Source organism: Tasmannia lanceolata, unplaced genomic scaffold, assembly GCF_043159265.1.
Source record: "Tasmannia lanceolata isolate RefF3 unplaced genomic scaffold, GAP_Taslan_0.1 ptg000037l, whole genome shotgun sequence".
NCBI classification, from domain to species: Eukaryota; Viridiplantae; Streptophyta; class Magnoliopsida; order Canellales; family Winteraceae; genus Tasmannia; species Tasmannia lanceolata.
This window is the reverse complement of record NW_027518714.1, coordinates 1712007-1730244: the sequence shown is the minus strand read 5'-3', so window position 1 is coordinate 1730244 and position 18238 is coordinate 1712007. Positions and strand designations below refer to the sequence as shown.

The 18238-nt window shown below is 38.8% G+C and overlaps 2 protein-coding genes across 3 annotated transcripts; one reads left to right on the top strand and one right to left on the bottom strand.

Annotated features, from left to right (window-relative positions):
* Positions 1 to 1354: 1354 nt before the first annotated feature.
* Positions 1355 to 11750, bottom strand: LOC143860573 (prolyl oligopeptidase family protein). 2 transcript variants are annotated; one of them, XM_077371279.1, is made up of 5 exons: positions 10622 to 11750; positions 9165 to 9359; positions 7680 to 7709; positions 6440 to 7549; positions 1355 to 2156 (listed from the first exon to the last, which is right to left on the bottom strand). In XM_077371279.1, the coding sequence occupies exons 1-5, from the start codon at positions 11054 to 11056 to the stop codon at positions 1605 to 1607; spliced, it is 2322 nt and encodes a 773-aa protein (XP_077227394.1). In that variant the 5' UTR covers positions 11057 to 11750; the 3' UTR covers positions 1355 to 1604. The 2 variants fall into 2 exon arrangements, with proteins under 2 accessions (XP_077227394.1, XP_077227395.1); XM_077371280.1 differs by having other exon boundaries at positions 9165 to 9268; positions 10622 to 10810.
* Positions 11751 to 12527: 777 nt separating this feature from the next.
* LOC143860251 (GDSL esterase/lipase At5g08460-like) lies at positions 12528 to 16091 on the top strand. The gene is made up of 5 exons (XM_077370819.1): positions 12528 to 12837; positions 13960 to 14087; positions 14331 to 14570; positions 15526 to 15781; positions 15871 to 16091. The coding sequence occupies exons 1-5, from the start codon at positions 12528 to 12530 to the stop codon at positions 16089 to 16091; spliced, it is 1155 nt and encodes a 384-aa protein (XP_077226934.1).
* The last annotated feature ends 2147 nt before the right edge of the window (positions 16092 to 18238 follow it).

Here is an 18238-nt window from a genome sequence, read left to right as displayed (position 1 = left end):
GGGTGCCACATTATATTACAATGTTGTCGCCCCAATGAAGCATTCTACAATCCTGTTGTAAGAACCCATCATGTCTATTTGCAAGGTTTGAAAGTATACCAATTAGAATATTCTGATCGTGGAGGGATATGTAATTTTAGGACTTCATCATAAGGATGACCCATCAGATGAACGGTTAGGATCACATACAGGTGTCCCACATTACCAAATAATAGTAAGAGACCAAGAAAAGGAGAAAAAGTATCATACCCTAAGAAAAGGAGATGTAGATTAGGGGTGCAACTTGGGTCGGGCTCAACTCCAACCCAACAGGTTCAACCCGATTTTGGCGTGGTTTGGTTTGGCATTTCTTCTGGTTGAGAAAAAGCCAACCCATAATTTCAAGTTGGATCAGGGTTGAGGCATTGGGCAACCCGACCAGACTCTAATCCGACCTTATTCCTCTAATTTTTTTGTGATTTTCAATATCTTAAGGTTATATTTCTTTTTGTATTTTTTCTGTTTTAGCCAAAGGCTAACCCGACTCAACCTCACCGAAGGGGTTGCGTTAAGGTTGAGAGAATTAGAGGCGGGTTGAATTAGGAGGCTCGGGTCTGGTTAGGTTAGGGTTGGAGGAATGCTCTCTCGAATTAATCTAGGTTTGCCTCAACCTGACCCAACTCAGTCCGAGTTGCACCCCTAATGTAGACGCAGAAAACACCAAGATACATTTGAAAGTTTTCAGAAATTTAGAACACCAAGGGCCTGTTTGTATACCTCCCATTTTGTATTTGGATTTGGAGTTGAGTTTTGAATACAAAATAAATAGATCCGGCAGCTCATGTAGAGGGAGACAGAGAGGGAAGGGAGTGTTTCCTAGTGGAGGGGACAGGTTGAGGAGCAAAGAGGGTGAAGGAAACTGCCAGATATGTGGATTTCCAATTACTTATTTCCACAGCTTATTTGGAAATCTGATTTTTTTTCACCGTCAATGGCTGAATTGGAAATTCAAGGATTTGATCCTGATCCAAATGTCAACGCAAAAAGCGCTGCAAATGTTGAGAATTCCAAATCAAAATCTTCTCGGCATCCAAACGGGGCCTAATTGCAACAGAAAAGAAAAAAAAAAGGGACTGATATCCCCTCCCCCACCCCCCCACCCCAACCTCTGATGGATAAATTCCCCCCCTTTAACATTATCCGTTAAGTTTTAAAGGCAAAGAAAAACGTTAAAGTGGGTGAATTTATCCTCAAGCAGTGAATCATTCTCACACAAACCGTTAGGGGGGTTTGATTTTATCCGTTTAGGGGGGACGGGGGTATATCATTTCCCTTAAAAACAACTTTGGAGCAAAAAATACCTAAGATCAAGATCTGAATGGAAAGCCATCCTCCTCTACTTCCGTTTAACCTTATTACTCAAATGAATAACAAGCATCTGGAAAATGATGTGCCTCCCCCTTATACACTTATACATGAATTTACTGATAAATACATAAAAAAAGAGGAAAAAAAAAAAACTCTCCCGAGACACCATCCTAGAAGAAAATGGGAACAAACCCAAAGTAAACGGTAACCAAAGTCTCATTCAAAAGGAAAAAACAAGGTAACCAAAGTCTATTCCTCTATAAGTTTCTCTCAATGAACTCCCAAATTCTCTCTTCCATATAAATCCGGTCCTTAAGTTGGCGGGGCATGTGACGCTCATCGGGAAAAACTAGAAGCTCATAAGGCTTGCCTTCCTTAACAAGCTCATTCACAAGCCTCGCTGTGTGCCGAAAATGCACATTCTCATCGATCATGCCATGGACAAGAAGCAATTTCCCTTTGAACTTGGGCACATGGTACATAACAGAACCATACTCGTAACCCTCTTTATTTTCATAAGGCAAACCCATGTACTTTTCGGTGTAAAATGTGTCATACCCATCCCAGGCGGTCACCGGAGCACCGGAAACTGCACACCGGAAAGTGTCAGGAAACCTGGCTAAGGCCATGGCAGAGAGGTAACCACCATAGCTCCAACCATATAAGCCGATCCGGCCAGCTTTTGCATGGCCTTGCTTTATAAGCCATTCGGCACCAGTGAGCTGATCTTCTGCATCTATAAGGCCAATGTTGTACTTGAGAGCACTTTCAAACTTCAGTCCTCGTCGTGCCGTTCCTCTGTTATCTAGCTGCAAATAAGAAAGACATGTAAAAATTGTGATTGTGTGTGCAACTAAATTTCCCAAAATTATGTTAAATAAAGAAGACTTCCAGAATTCAAAAGTAAAGAGAGAATGCGAATGAGTTTAAAACGAAGCAAGCAAGAGAAAACAAGGAGTATATCTAATAATTGATTCTCCATTGACTTTTGTTTGAAAGGCATGAAATTTAACAGCATGTCCATCCCATGCTAACATCAAGATTTCTCTACTGATTTTGTTGTCCGTAGGTATGGTGGGGATTGAACCTACGACTGCTAGGCTGAAGAACAAAGCATTGACCATTGAGCTAACAAAGCATTGACCATTGAGCCTCTAGCTCAATGGTCAAGGCTCCACTGATTTGTCTTAACTAATCCCAGATAATCATATAGAGGGGCCAAAATCAGAATCAAACAAAAGTGTGTTGCAACCAATGATTTGTGGACACGGACACGAGTGTCGCGTGTTGACACGGGCACCAAGTGTCAGACACAGCGAAGTCCCAAAATATAGAAACATGAACACACATAAAATAGAAAGTACATATGATCATGATTTGTGGAAATGGATTCGTGTGCCAAGTTTCAACAAGGATATGAGGTATCTAACATGGAAACCCCAAAAAATCTAGAATTAGTGTCACACTCATACACAAACATATAAAGTTACTGACACTTCTAGCAATACACTTAAAAGTGTCTAAAGGAGTGTCGACACATGTGGACATGGGTGTCGTGTCGGGCGCGACACGACATGTGTCAGCAATATATTCAAAGTGTCGGCCAAATCATAGGTTGCAACAATTTGGTAAAAAGAACTAATACCCTATTTTTAAGTATACTCATTACAAGAATCCAACTTGACATTGACTGGAAGTATCTTCCACGTATTGAATTGGAGCTATAAGTGCAACTACTGAGAAATTCCTCTACTAATCAAGCTAAGCAATGTGTAACCATGCTCGACGTTGAGGTTTTCTAGATCATTCAAAGAAAAAAAATGGCTGAAGGCCAAGCAGGAGGCTGGGAAACATATGTGGGCTCTGAAGCCAATTTTGGATGTATTGTATTATTTGATATGAGAAATCTACAGGTCCTAAATTCAAGATGATGGAATGGGAACGAGTATAATGTGGTTACAAGATGTGGCCATGGGACCTCTAGGTCTTGGAACAAGAACTTGCAATGAAAGCCAGTCGTGCCAAGAGATTCATCCACATTGTAAGGTGGTGTGCTGTTGTTGCATGTGAGTCCTATATTTAATTGACTGGCATGCATATGATGGGACATTCTAATTGCCAGTGAGGTAGAAGATAGTAACTGATGGTTAGGTTGTGAAGTTCAGTTCTCCCAATGTTTATTGGCCAACCAATATTTTGTCAGTCCCTTAATTTTTCCAAAGAAAACAGGGTTTCAAAGAAACTGCCATCAGGCACAGGCAGCCGGAAAAAAAAAAACTAAAAAACTAGAAGGGGTTCAAAGGATCCTACAGTATCTCAAGGGAACACCTGATAAAGTAGTCTTGTATGATAAGAGTGGGTCATTTGATTATAGAGGGATAGTGCAGAATTCCATGAAAGAACAAAACATAAAGAGGTCAATTGTCACTTTGTGAGAGAACGGTAGCGAGAGTACAACATCATTACAGATTCGTATGACGGATTAAAGGATTAGCTTGCGACATTCTCACCGTAACTTTTTCCTAGAAACCATCTTCAAAGGATTTTTGGCAACTTGGACATGTTCAACATTGACAGCATAATACGCGTGGGAGTTTTGAAAGTATTAGTGAGTGTGATTTATTTAGTTTTCATCATGTAACTAGTGTCAGGAAATGTTTTCCACTTCGTATTTCATCACTTGAGTAAATAAAATAGGACATGCCCTGCGATGGGACATAACCCTCATTCTCTCTCTCTCTCTCATCCGCCATTTCTTCCTATTTCAATCAACTACAAAAAGGGCAGTTTTCTAGCCCACCTTATCGTGTACCTGGAATCACCTTCAATTCTAAGGTTTCAGACTCGTTCTTCCTTGAAGATACCAAGACCCACCAATAGTGTCAACAGTTTGACTTTGCTCGTGTCTGTTCTACCTGCAGGGCCAAAATATGCCTTATAATTACCCCCTCCGAATTCCTAGGACAGCAGGGCCGCAGTGATAATTACACCATCTCAAGCTTCCGCCAAAGTTCGGCTATGGAGTATTAGGAGGAGGGAAGATCCATCCGTGAGCCTAAGAACTTCGCTTGTTTGGAAACCCAAAAAGGCTCCTTGGAACTAACCCACGAAAGTAAAGAGATTTAATATCCATAATGGTTCTTCCAATGGATCTCTTGTTACCTTTAAAATCTTGTCATCTATTTGCTCCCAAATATGCCAAATAATGGCAAATGGAGCCACCCTCCAAAGAAAGGAACCTTTCAGATTGAGACCCTTGACCTTCCAACTTTCCATGTTTCTAGTAATGATGCTTGGAATGCTCAACAGGCATCAAAGCAAGATAAGATCCCACCCAACACTCTATAAGAAACTGAGCAATGGAATTTGTAAGTAGAGACTTGTCCTCAAAGGAGATACGTGAATAACTTTGGCTGTGAAGTGTATGACGCTACAGACCAATGTTGCAAGGCACCAGGGGTGCAACTTGGGCGGGCTCAACCCGAACCCGTCGGGTTCAACCCGGGAAAAAGTCGGGTTGGGTTGAGTTCGGGTCGGGTTCGGGTTGAGGGCTTGGACAACCCGACCCGAGTTCAACCCAACATTTTTAATATTTTTTAGATTTTATAAGCTTAAAATCTCGGGTTGGGTTGGGTTGAACTCGGGTTGGCAAAAAGGGTTCCTCAGGTCGGGTCGGGTTGAACCTCATCGGGTTGGAACTCGGGTCGGGTTCGGGTTGAGGCCAACTCGAACCCGACCCGCCCGAGTTGCACCCCTACAAGGCACTACAAAGAAGATACATGACAACTGTCTCTATTATTGAGCTCTTAGATACAAATCAGAGATGTGAGAGTAACTTCGGCTGTGAAATGTAGGGCGCTACAGACCAATGTTTCTAGGAATATTAGAGGAACTGGTATGGACATTCGCTATGCTACAGACCAATGTTTCTAGGAATATTAGAGGAACTGGTATGGACATTCGCTATGCTACAGACCAATGTTTCCCTAAATGAAGATTACCTGCATAAAGAACCTGGTATGTGGTACGTAAATTCCCAGGAATTTGAAAATTAGGTTATTGGTATGTTACAGTTAGAGTAAATCCAAAAACCAGTACAGAGAGTGGATGACGTCCATCCTAGTCTAGAAGGATACAGCTCAATTCAAAACTAGACTGTCAAGCGGAAACCTTTTTCGTAAATTTAATTATTCCTTAATTAGTAAGCATCCTAAGGCTTTAATTATACTTTCAGACAATTAAGATAAGTAACCACTATGCAATAGCTCAAATTCAGCCTCGATAAATTAGTACAACTGGATATATAAGCTTGAAAATTTTTTGTTGGAATTTACTTAGTGAGGTTAAGTGGAATAACTGATTCTTTCAGATAAAAGAAAAAATATAAAATATAAAAAAGTTAATCGGAATATTACTAATTTGCAAGTACTAACTAACATATGTGGATGAATTTAGTTAACCGCAAGTTAGATTATGAGAAATTCTACCAATGTACCACGACAGTTTTGTCATAAAATTTCATAAAATATTGAAAAGCAAGGCTCCAAAACCTCGACTCGGACTTTGACACAGACTAGGACCTCAATAAGCAAAACCCAAAATTGATTGTGTGGCTAATGGCCACAGTTGGCTTGAGGTATCTCAAATGTTCAGTTAATGTCAACACCTAAAAGTATCGTGTTCAAATTGATGGACCGAGTTTATAGAATGTTCTAAGCAAAGTTAATTTATGGATAGGCTCATCCCGCCTTTCAGGTAACTCGAGTCCAATTCACTGGATCAGTTTTATGTTTATGTTATCAACAACATAATTTGAAATCCACACACCTTATTCAGTTTATTCATGAAATAAATCTAGGTCGGAGACAATATTCTGGAAACTTGAACTCACGAAACTAAGATCTGTTCAATAAATTATCCCTATCGAAATGTTTGACAGGAGAAGCATATTTTGTCAAGCAACACACACAAATGGGGTAATCTACTAAATAAACAATCCAAGAAGAAACGCAGGGCAGAATATAAACCTTAAAAACCCAACAGTGGCATGCAGACACACAATCATTAAGGTGCACAATAAGCAGATACCGACCTTCCATACTAAGATGCCCTTGCCCCGTAAATACTGAGCTCTCATGTCGACTGTATTAATCCATGAGTCACAGACAATTTGGACAGACGGGCCACCATAGACACTGATTAAGGTTTTGTATGGTGGAGGTCCGAACTTTTTTTCATCAGGTTTGTATAGAGCCCCAAATAAAATAGTGCCGTCAATTGCACGTATCTGAACAATCTCTGGCGGCAACAGCTGAAGGCCTTTGAGTCTTGGAACAGAAGGTGGCTCTTCATATAGAGGCATTATTAAGCTTCCATCATGCAATGAACAAAGAAATACCCTTGGTGGAGTGCTGAGAGAGTCATGAACATCAATGAACCTTTGCATTTGATGATCAAGAACAACAGCATGTCTTCCCTTGCCATGAGTCAACCTCTTTGGTGCCTGTAAGGGAAGGCAACTATCAGGGAATAGATTGGTGCAGTACAAGTTAGATTCCAAAGGCCCATCAATAGTACCAGTGAAATAGACGAGCCCTGCATTCTCATTCACACCTGCAATTTGTTCAACCATCCAATCACCCTCTGTGATAGGTCCCAAGCAAGCTCCATTCTTGTCGTGAAGATAAAGATGTCTAAAGCCTGTTTTGTCACTAGCCCAGATAAATCCTCCAGAAAATTCATTGACTCCTTTGTCAAGAGGTGTAAAGCAGTCATGCAAATTAACCCATACATCCTGTTTTTCAGTCCATATTTCTTCCTTTTGACCCGTATTGATATCAAACTTTAGAATCTTTAGTTTGGAATGAGACCTGTTCAGAACCTGAGCTGTGAGAACGTTTTCAGGCATCCAATTGACTCTGGCCAAATATTCTTCATCATTGTTATTTTCACCTTGTTTCCCACAGAGAAGGTCCATCCAAGTAATTGGCCCCCCACTAGAAGAAACCACACCAATCTGAACTTTAACATTTGATGTTCCAGCAAAGGGATAAGCATGGTCTTCTTGTGCATCAGAACCAACAGAACTTTTACCTTGATGCATGATTCTAAAGAGAGGTATGTCAGATGCATCAACTTGTGTAAATGCAATGTATTTGCTATCCGGTGACCACCAAAATCCTGTCTTCCGATCCATCTCCTCCTATTGTCAGCAATATTAAGCAGATGAGATGATATTTCAGTGATCATAACTGATAATCCTGATTTGAGAGAGAGAGAGAGAGAGAGAGAGAGAGAGAGAGAGAGAGAGAGAGAGAGAGAGAGAGTCTCACCTGTGCTATATATTCAGCAAGACCATGAGTCTGGGAAAAAAAACCAACCCGTCAGATTTAGCTTCATTGAGATCAAAAAAATTTCTTGATATGAAGGCCAGATATATTATACAAAGTTACATGCATAACTAGTTTGTGTGAAGGTATGCTAGTTCTAATTTCTAAAAAAAAAAAAACAGCATGAGCTTCCAAATAGATTTTTTTTTTTTTGAATAGATATCTATTTCCCATCTCAATCACTGCAAAAAAACAAGAAAAAGAAAAGAAAACGAAGACAACTTGGCTGCACAAGTTATTATTAGTGTACTTTTGATACAATCACACAGTAGCAACCGTACAAAAGAATGTGATCTGATCTAGACCTTGATGTTTGCTCTGGGGTTTCAGCTATCTACTAGCTAATGAACGCCCAGCTGCTTTTCACTCTCAATATTTTGATGATAGTCTTATTCTCAAAAGCATTTCCATGGTAGATTAGAGTTTTTTTTAAATGACGGTAGATTAGAGTTTTGGGGTTCTAATGTTCTTCTGTCATAGAGATTGCAATTCAAACAGAACTTTTGGGTGTTCCTACATGGTCTACGTCAAATCTAAGAAAAGCTTTATAGCATAATTATCAATGGAATGTCTTTAAGACTCTCCTACTTAGTGTGTCACCCCCACTTTGTGATCTCGAGACTCATAGAGGCTTTGGTGTCTTATACTATTTGTTGCCACTCCCTCTCCCTGTTCTTGTAAGTAACACCTTCTAGTAGCTACCAACCACAATTAGGACCTTGGGATACTTAGAATCCATTTTTGTTTTTCATGTGGGGTTTCAAAATGGCAAATAGCTTGGCACACGAGCAGGAAGAGTTACCAAATCTACTTTTCAAACTGCTTCACAAAACCTACTATGAATAGCCTAATTAGCAAACCTATATTCTTTTAGAAGTGTTTACCAAAACTAACTTCGGAGAGATTTTTGCGAGCTTGTGTAACTTTTGGATGATTCTGTCCTGCTCCAGCAACCAGTTCTATAAAGACACTTGAAAGCATTTATATTCTAGCTGTTAATATAGCCATTATGGTCTCTGAACAATGACTCAGCCAGCCCAATCTCACTGCTGGGACTTTACAATTGAAAGAAATTTCAACTTCATGGTAGCTTGGGACTTTCCAAAATAGCTTGCTTCTTCATATCAACTTCGAGTGGGCTATCATACCGCTTCCCATTTCTATTGGAAAGGTGTTATCATGTTTATAAAATTGAAAATGTGAGTTTAAAATTTGATAAGGTTGAGGTTTGGTTTCACATTTTATATCTTTAAAAGTTGTAAATTGTCATCTTCTTTCAACACAAGGGCATTTACCGGTAAAAACGTACTTCATTTGGTATCTTTAGATAGCATACCCAAGATTTGAAAGTTGAAACAACAATAAATTGGAGTAAAAAGAGAAAAGAAAAGGTCAATACCATGTGAAAAGTAGAGAAGTATAGCTCACCATTGCATTTCCACTGGCACCAGATGTGATTTGTTCTGGTTCACCGTGTGACAAATTCAAAACATGCAACTCATCATCTCTTACATACGCAAGCATACTTCCATCTGGAGAGAGATGAGGATCAATAATTGGTGAGCACGGTGTGCTTGGTAGCTTATGTTCTGGTTTGGAACAAGAAACATCCTGGAAAAATATCTGTTGATTGAAAGAAAAATCATTTCATTTCAAAGTTTAAGGTATTGGTGATAAAAATTAAGAATATCAAAGGATTAAACCTATGACCACACCATCATTTCAGAAAACCATCCAGAAAAGCTAATCAATCAACTGAAGTAGGATAACAGCAGTAGATTTCGAAACACATAGAGGACTAGCATTGCTGATGTAGAAATTTGCAAATCAAAACATATTCCAAGAGAAGATGATAGAAAACTAGAAGTCAAAAGTCAACCTTATTCCTTCAACATAAATATCACAGATTTTGTGAATATTTGAGAACAAAACTTCAAAGAGAATCAGAAACGACTGTTACTTGAAGATAAATGAAAATGCTATCTTAAGTAATCAGTGCCAGAAATTCACTGACTAAACAACTGACTACAATTTAAATTCAATATTCAAGTGCAAGTGCAAAGAGGATCCAATAGCGTAAAGAGATGGGACAGCGTACAATTCTACAGCAACTTCGAACTGTTACAGAAACCTTTTTTTTAACGGTAAATAAATTCATATGTGGTATGCATAACTGTCACAGAAACTTATTAGACTACCATGACTTCCTAAGACACGCAACAAATAACTAGGACACCCTTCCCAAGGCAAAATTCAAAAAATCCAAATTTTCTAAGCAACCCAAATGATCTAACTTACAAATGCTACAACATGATAAAAATTACCTGTACACATCCACCTTGACAAGAAGCCCAATACAAACAATGTATAAGAAACCAAATGCCCATCACTAAATCACTAATACACGCTCAAACCCAAAAAAAAAAGGTAAATTTTTAAAGCAATGAGCAATTATGAAAAATGAAATTCAATCAATAAAAAAGAAATGAAAAAAGAAATACCACATCAGTTGCAATCTGTGGATTCAAGCATTTTCCTTATTCAGTCATTTTCAGTTTCACTAACCTAGCTGTTTGTATTAAGAATCATTTACCTAGGAGGTTCCAAGCATTGAAAGTTATAATGCCAGTGACTATGTGCTTATGGGAAGAGAAGAATCCACTAAGTAAACTACTAAAGATCTAAGTTAGACATTTCGGGAGAATACATACAGCAATACCAACTATGACAGTTTATGTGTCTGATACGTCAAAACCCATTACGATTCTTAATTCTAACAAAAAAAGGGTTTTAATATCCATCGACCATCATAGTGTTGGACACACAGGTAGAGCACATACAAGAGTAAAACTAATACAAACAATATCTGAGATCAGAGAACGAACCCCAGTGGGTAAAGGCACCATGATCTTGCGCTCCTTTGTACATGACTTCACCCATTCATATCGGGTCACGCCCAATCCACGCTCCCTCAATCTCTCCCTCCTTAGCTTCTCTTCTGGAGATAGATTAGTCTCATCAAGGCCACCATCAGGAGGACTGAAAAGAAGTTCATGCTTCTGCGTCCCGAGATCAAAACCAAAAACCTTGCGATTGAGCGTGCAATCAGGACTAAACAGATAGGAAATCAAATTGTCATCAGGACTAAAGCTGATCGACGAAGGAGCAACATAACCAGGCAACGGATTCTGAACGATGTCTCTGACGGGAAATAAAAAACAATCGTTGGGAGATTGAGGGAGAGTACTATCAGTGAGAGGCATTTCCGAGGGGGAAGATGGATCACGTTTCAATTTCCTCCTCTTCCCGCAATCTTGCATTACAGAAACACGAGGAAAAAAAGAAAAAAAAACCCAAAACCTAACACCTGGAGCAAAATCTTAAGACCAAAACTGGAAACAAGAGCGGCCAAAAATCAGAGAAAAATCAAAATAGTAAAGACATGGCGGCATAAAAACCTAAATCTAACGCTCCGGAGCAAAATCTAATACTAAAACTAAGAAAATTGGGAACAAGAAAGGCCAGAAATAGGAGAAAACTCGAAATCGTAAAGGCCACAACTCAAACCCTAGAATTTCGAACGGGAAAATAAAAGGAAAAAAAAATTCACCGACAACATAAAACAGAGAGGAGAAAAATACTCGAACCTAACACAGATCTCGATTCGATTCACCACCGAAGAAAAGAAGAATAATCAAACCTTTCAAAAGTAGAAGAAGAAGAAGAATCGAAGAAGCTGTTCTACGAATCAGAACAAAACTCGATTTTGATCATAAAACTAAGTTTTGTTCTACGAATAAAAGAGCTCGATTTGATGGAAGAGGAATGAAAAAGAGTAATTGATTTGAGTCTCTGCAACTGAAATCTCGTTGACTTACGATCGATAGGTCAGGATAAGATCTAGGTTTGGAGATGAGAGGTTTTTGAGGGCTGAAAATACGAATAGAAATTGTTTGGGAATTGGCTTTTTCATTTTATGTGAAAAAAACTTGAATATTCTGTAAATCCATCTGGGGTCTGTGAGGGCGCTACTTTTGTCCGTACGGGCCTTTTGCTTCTTTACACGTTACATGGCTATTGACTATTGACTATTGATATTCGAACTACCGATGTTTTGATAATTACACAAACGCAACTTGTCTTTTCATCTTTAATTGGCTGCTGAGAGAGCTTTTTGGGAATTGTAATACCTTTTGAGTGACAAATGGTATAATATTAAAAGACAGGGTGAGTTTGTGTAATTATCATAACATGGTAGTGCAAATATCAGCTCCCTCTTAATTGCACTAACTCTCCTTGTGTTTTATTATTTAATTGGTTCAACAGCTTTTTTGAGAATTGGAATAGTGGATTTAACCCTAAATAAATGCATAGCCCAAAATCAGGCGGCTGAGATTAAAAACCCTATTTTTTAGTTAGACTAATCCCAACCGTTCACAGGAAAGTGGATGGGCTGATTTTGGATGACTCGGTTACAGTGGATGTGAACCAGCTTCATTGTACTTACTTTTGACATCTAGTTAGTTAATAAAAGACAAGACAAGTTAGTGTTATTATCAAAACATAATAGTAGTGCCTATACATAATCAGAGATTTTATATGGTTTGTGGCTGTAAAGTATGCCCATCAGTTGCATTCCTAGACGGGTGATTCTAGCAATCTAAACTTTTGCATTTTCCAAGAAATGATCGTGTTTCTAATCCTATTTTCACTTCCCTGCCCGAGGGCATTTCCGTCACTTAATAAATATATCCCGCCACCTTAAGAATGTTAATTCTTTTGTATTTGGAGATGGAGCTCAATCGTCTTCTTCTACCTCTCATTCTCTCCACCATTTTTCTCTTTCAAGGATTTCAACCCTCTCTTCAACAAGAATGCAAGAACTGCTCCAAAGAGAAGACCCCAAAATCCTCAAATTCCACCTCGAAACCTCCTCTGGTTCCAGCCTTCTTCGTATTGGGAGATTCTTCCGTTGATTGTGGCACCAACAATTACCTCGGAACCTTCGCACGTGCAGATCTTTTGCCCTACGGGAGGGATTTCGATACGCATAGACCCACTGGAAGGTTCTGCAATGGAAGGATCCCTGTAGATTATCTGGGTATACGTTGAATCTCTTCATTCTCATTCTTTTTTCTCGTTTGATGATATCTCAAGAAGTTTGGTAATCTTATGTCATTCCTGATGTGACATTTTCTTGTACTGATTTCATTTGATCTTTGATTTTCGTAGGCAGTCATCAGTAACCTAATGTAATTGATCTTGTTCTTTTTTCGTACAAGAATTATAGTTCTGTTTATGGTTATTCTGTGATTTTTTCTACCGAATTTAGAGATTTAAATCTCTTGTTAGGCATCAGAAATTTGTAGTTTGAAAATTTTCGTATGTGCGAAACTTTTACTCAATTTTACATATTTGATCTACTTTTCAAGAATTTTTATTTCTCCTTCCTGATTTAATGATATTTTTTTTCCACTTTAATATATCCAACAAGAAGAGAAGAAAATCGTTTAACATTGCATATTTAATTTCCCCACTTTTTTTGGTCACATGTTATATACTTAACCAATACACTAAAGCCCTAGGATTGATGGAACACATTAGGCTAAACCCTTTAAACCTGCCCCATACCAGGCTAGGTCTCACCTAGTCCAATACCTAGGGGGTGCCCCACTTAGGACTATAACATTTCACCACACTCCCACATCAACTATGGCCCTTTTTACAGGTAGCCCATTCCACATGTCACCCCTTCCACAACGGCCCACTCTATATACAGTAAGTTCACTCTTAGTCCTCTCCACAGGTTACTCCTTATGTGACTCGAACACCTGACATGGTTGTCTGCTTTGATACCAAATGGTACCTAGCCAACTCGCCCAAAGCCCCAGAATAAAATGCATTTGGCTAATCCCTTTAATCCTGTCCCATAACTAGGCAGAGACCCACTTAGGATCGTAACATCACAATTTTTTCCTCTCTATTAATCCAAGAAGAGAAAGTAACCATTTTGATCAAGAGGTTAGGACCTCCAATGGTCGTTGGGCGTGCAATTTTCATCTTCTCCATATTCCTGTACATGTAGTGCACCTAATTTGGGCTAGTCATCTGTTGAGGCTCCCATTGTAGGCAGGCCATAATTCATTAGAGTAGAGAATGTTATTCTGTTTCCCATTCTCTTTTATATTGCAATATTAATCTTTTTTTTACTTAATTTTCACAGCATTACGCATGGGACTTCCATTCGTGCCCGCATTCCTCGGACAGAGTGGAAGCGTCGAAGACATGATTCATGGAGTGAATTACGCTTCAGCCGGTGCTGGAATTCTCTTCTCCAGCGGATCAGATCTGGTATAAAACAATGCACCTATTAAACCAAAAAAAAGTAGCATAGGATTTATGAAAGGAAGTGATACTTAGCACCCCTATAGGGTGTGTAACATTACATTCTAGATGTGCGAGTGTCACTAGCATCTGCCTATTGATAAATGGATATCTTGCTAAACAAAAGAGCAAAATTTTGTTGGTAGAAGGCAGATGCTACCATTGCCTGTCATCTCCTCCAGGACTGAAAATTTTGACACCCCTTTTCAGGGACAACACATTTCATTGACACAGCAAATTCAGCAAGCTACAGACACCTTCCAGCAGATTACATTAGATTTAGGAGAAGAGGCAACAACTGAAATGATCTCAAAATCAGTCTTCTATCTCTCGATCGGAAGCAATGATTTTATACACTACTATCTGCGTAACGTATCGAGGGTGCAATCTCTGTACCAGCCATGGGGATTCAACCAGATGTTAGCCTCAATAGTAAAGCAGGAATTAAAGGTGAAGTACTAAACTCAAAGCATTTTGAATACTAGTGTAATGATCATGAATCATGCTGAATTAGGAAAAATGATCTGAAGCATCTATGTCAGATATCCAGTATGCATCGAATGAATTTCCTATCTTGGTTAATTACAATTAATCAGTATCAGATTATCAGCTGACGGTGTGTTTATTAGAGTCTATCAGTGAACCGAACATCTGGTAAATCAGATGATACTTGGCATCCAATATGTATCGCCAATATTTTGAAATTGAAACATTAATTACTAATAAGAGAAGTGTTTCTCAAATGACAAGGATCATAATACCTGAATCCTGAATCATGAATCTCAAACGTTAATTTTTGTTAGAGTATTAGGGTTTAAGCAAGGATGCTTAAAGCATTACACCCAAGGTATCTAGTTTGGAATACCAAGTTTGTTGCCTCCAGCCCCTATATATAGAGATACACTAGGGTTATGAGAGGTTAATGGGCTCCAGCCCAAATGGGCCCACTACACCTAGTCCATTACCTATTGGGCTTATATTAGAACATACATGGGTTATATTATATATACCCAACAATTTTCACCTTGAAGGTGATTAGATCTCAGTGCTCACCTTCAGGAGAATGTTTTTGAGCAGTTATTTCACTCCTATGCAATTCATCTAGTATAAATCTTAATTTGGACTTGGAACCATGAACTTCAGTGCCTAATTGCACTATTCGATTGGTTGCACGAATAGCAAGTCTTGTTTTGTCCCAGTGACTTTCTGACTTGTAATTGAACCCGTTCTTAGTGAATCTGTTGAACAAAACCATTTTCCTGGATTCGAGTATGAAGCTTTTAGAATTGAACTTACCTTTTCCTTTTCTGGAAACTTCCCTACTTTGTTACTTCCTGCGACTTTTCCTTATGGAGCTTCTACCTGAAAAAATCATCTGCTTTCTGTGACATTGATGGTTATGCAGAACTTGTACAATGCTAATGTCCGGAAAGTGATAGTCATGGGCCTGGCTCCCCTTGGCTGTGCTCCTCACTACCTATGGCATTACCACAGCAAGCATGGGGAGTGTGTTGATGAGATAAACAACATGATAATTGAATTCAACTTCGCCATGCGATATATGGTTGCTGATCTTAATCGGGAGCTCTCAGATGCCCAGGTCACCTTCTGCGATGTGTTTGAAGGTTCCATGGATATAATGAGAAACCACCAGCGTTACGGTGAGATAAACATGTTTATCTTTGTCATTATCAGAAGTTCTATAGATTTATCTACTGCTCATTAACTAAATATTACAACTCCCATGCAGGTTTTGAGACAATAACTGACGCTTGCTGTGGGTTGGGTTATTATAAAGGCTGGATTTTCTGCTTATCACCAGAAATGGCTTGCAATAATGCCTCCACCCATGTCTGGTGGGATCAGTTTCATCCCACAGCTGCAGTGAATGCCATTCTTGCGGATAATGTATGGTCTGGTCTGCATACCAACATGTGCTATCCCATGAACCTAAAGGACATGATACCCTAGGTAAATAAACCAATGAAGGAACTTTACAGGAACACTTGTCCTTATATAAGGAACACTTGTCCTTATATAAAATTGCTCTGCTTCTCCAATTTTCTTGTTTCACCTCCTACAATTCATCATGATAACATAGAAATGCAAGTAATGGCCCTGCAAAATGAAATATCACAGACTATGTTACCAGAGAAAGTTACAGTTAAGGCACATCACCATCATGAGTATGGCTTATTTGTTTGTAATGAAGTACCGTTCAAGGGCACATCAACCATTTTGAAGTATCCTAGTAAATGGCAACATGAAGATTTCATATGCAGCTATCCCAACACGAGAAAACATGCTACAAGTATAACTTCCGGTCTGGTTCAATTGATTTATTTTTGGCATATCTATCCCAATTGTGTTTAGTTTTTAACAAAATTATGTGCCATATTTACTGTAATCAACTGTTGCTTCTATGCTGCCTCCGATCATAGTCCTATCGTCTGCTTGATTGAACAAGAAAACAGGCTCAAATTAAATGTAAAAAAAGTACTGCCTTTAGAGACTACCAACTGCCGTGGTTAGAAGTTCACTGTACAACTATGAGAAGATGTTAACACCAATTCAGTAAGGGCCGGTTTGGATGCCTCATATTTTCTATTTGGATTTGGAATTGAGTTTTGAATACAAAATGAATAGATCCGCCAGCTCATGTTGAGGGAGACAGAGAGGGAAGGGGGTACTTCCTACTGGAGGGGTGAGGCTGAGGAGCAAAGACGGTGAAGGAAACTGCCAGATCTGTGGATTTCCAATTACTTATTTTCACAGAATATTTGGAAATCTGATTTTTTCCACTAATTGGAAATCCAAGAACTCCAATTCACAATGCAAAAAGGGCTGCAAATGTGAGAAATCCAAATCAAAATCTTCTCAGCATCCAAATGGGCCCTAAAAGAAAACTTGCTGCTAGTAGTATATCATCAGTATCAACTATCAATCACATGCAAATCTAAGCAATATTTATACCGAGTGGTGCTGATTGAGTTGGAGTGCATGAGACCATGTGCCTAAGTTATTGAGATACAACAAATCACCATCATGAGTATGGCTTACAGTTACAGCACATCGCCATCATGAATACAGAAATAATTGAAAGCATATAATCTCTACCGCAAGGTTTGCCCTACAGAAATTGCTATTTTCATGAAACACTGATTTGCAGAGCACGGATTTGTCTTTGAGTGAAGAGTTTGCATGGGTTTGAACTCAAAAGTTTTGTCCCAATTTCGATAAGGGAAATGACATCAACACTGCTATGTTATTATAAGATGCGCGACACATCTTGTGGTGTAGTATTTAAAGGGCTGTCGGTAGAATATTTACAAGCCCTCTAAATACTAAACGCACGCATCTTATAAAAGAGTGGAGTGCTGAAATCATTTCCCTTTCGAGAATTGCTGCCAAGGTGGGGGTCTTTCTGAGCTCTCCGACCAACTTCAATCAGCCTCCATAATCCATGGATCATATAAATTTTATGGTTCATCTTTTCAATTAGTTATATTGATTTCCAAAAGGGAAATAATATCAGCACTTCAATGTTTTGATATCCATGCTCTCCTTGCCTGTCTTTTAGTATTTAATGGGCTTGTGAGAGCTTTTTGGGAACTGTAATAAATAACCTGTTGATAGCCTTTTAAATACTAAAAGACAAGCTAGTAGAGTGTGATATCAAAACATTGGAGTGTTGATATCATTTTCCTTTCCAAAATTATGTTGCTTTCAAATCATTAATGCTCACCATGTAAGTTTATAGGTTTAGAGAGCATGTAACCCCTAGGCCCCTCTCCTCTTTTATTCTTGTTTACCTCGTCATCGGCAAAAACAACCTACTGTGGACCATCTATTATTTCCCTAAAAAAGAAATTTTGTTCATTTTTGTGACTACGAATTTTTCCATATCGTAGATGTTTCACAAGTACAGAAGGAAATTACGCAACAGCTGGTATGTTGGCCAACAATCATGCTTGGTCTTCCAAACTTACTTTCTGGAATTGGAAGGATCTCACTCAAGAGAAATGTGAAACTAGAAGGATCTGTCACCCAAGACAAACCAGAGTAGCTGTTAGATATAGTTTGGTATTCCTAATGTTAGAGTTAGATAATTTAGCATG

What these genes read in the sequence shown, in the direction of transcription:
- LOC143860573 (XM_077371279.1), bottom strand. Translation starts at nt 11,056, where the DNA reads ATGCAAGATTGCGGGAAGAGGAGGAAATTGAAACGTGATCCATCTTCC. An exon ending in GTGCCAGTGGAAATGCAATG is followed by an intron (nt 7,710 to 9,164) that starts GTGAGCTATACT and finishes TTTTTTTCCCAG; the next exon opens with ACTCATGGTCTTGCTGAATA. An exon ending in AGGGCATCTTAGTATGGAAG is followed by an intron (nt 2,157 to 6,439) that starts GTCGGTATCTGC and finishes TCTTATTTGCAG; the next exon opens with CTAGATAACAGAGGAACGGC.
- LOC143860251 (XM_077370819.1), top strand. Translation starts at nt 12,528, where the DNA reads ATGGAGCTCAATCGTCTTCTTCTACCTCTCATTCTCTCCACCATTTTT. An exon ending in TAGTAAAGCAGGAATTAAAG is followed by an intron (nt 14,571 to 15,525) that starts GTGAAGTACTAA and finishes ATGGTTATGCAG; the next exon opens with AACTTGTACAATGCTAATGT. An exon ending in GAGAAACCACCAGCGTTACG is followed by an intron (nt 15,782 to 15,870) that starts GTGAGATAAACA and finishes ACTCCCATGCAG; the next exon opens with GTTTTGAGACAATAACTGAC.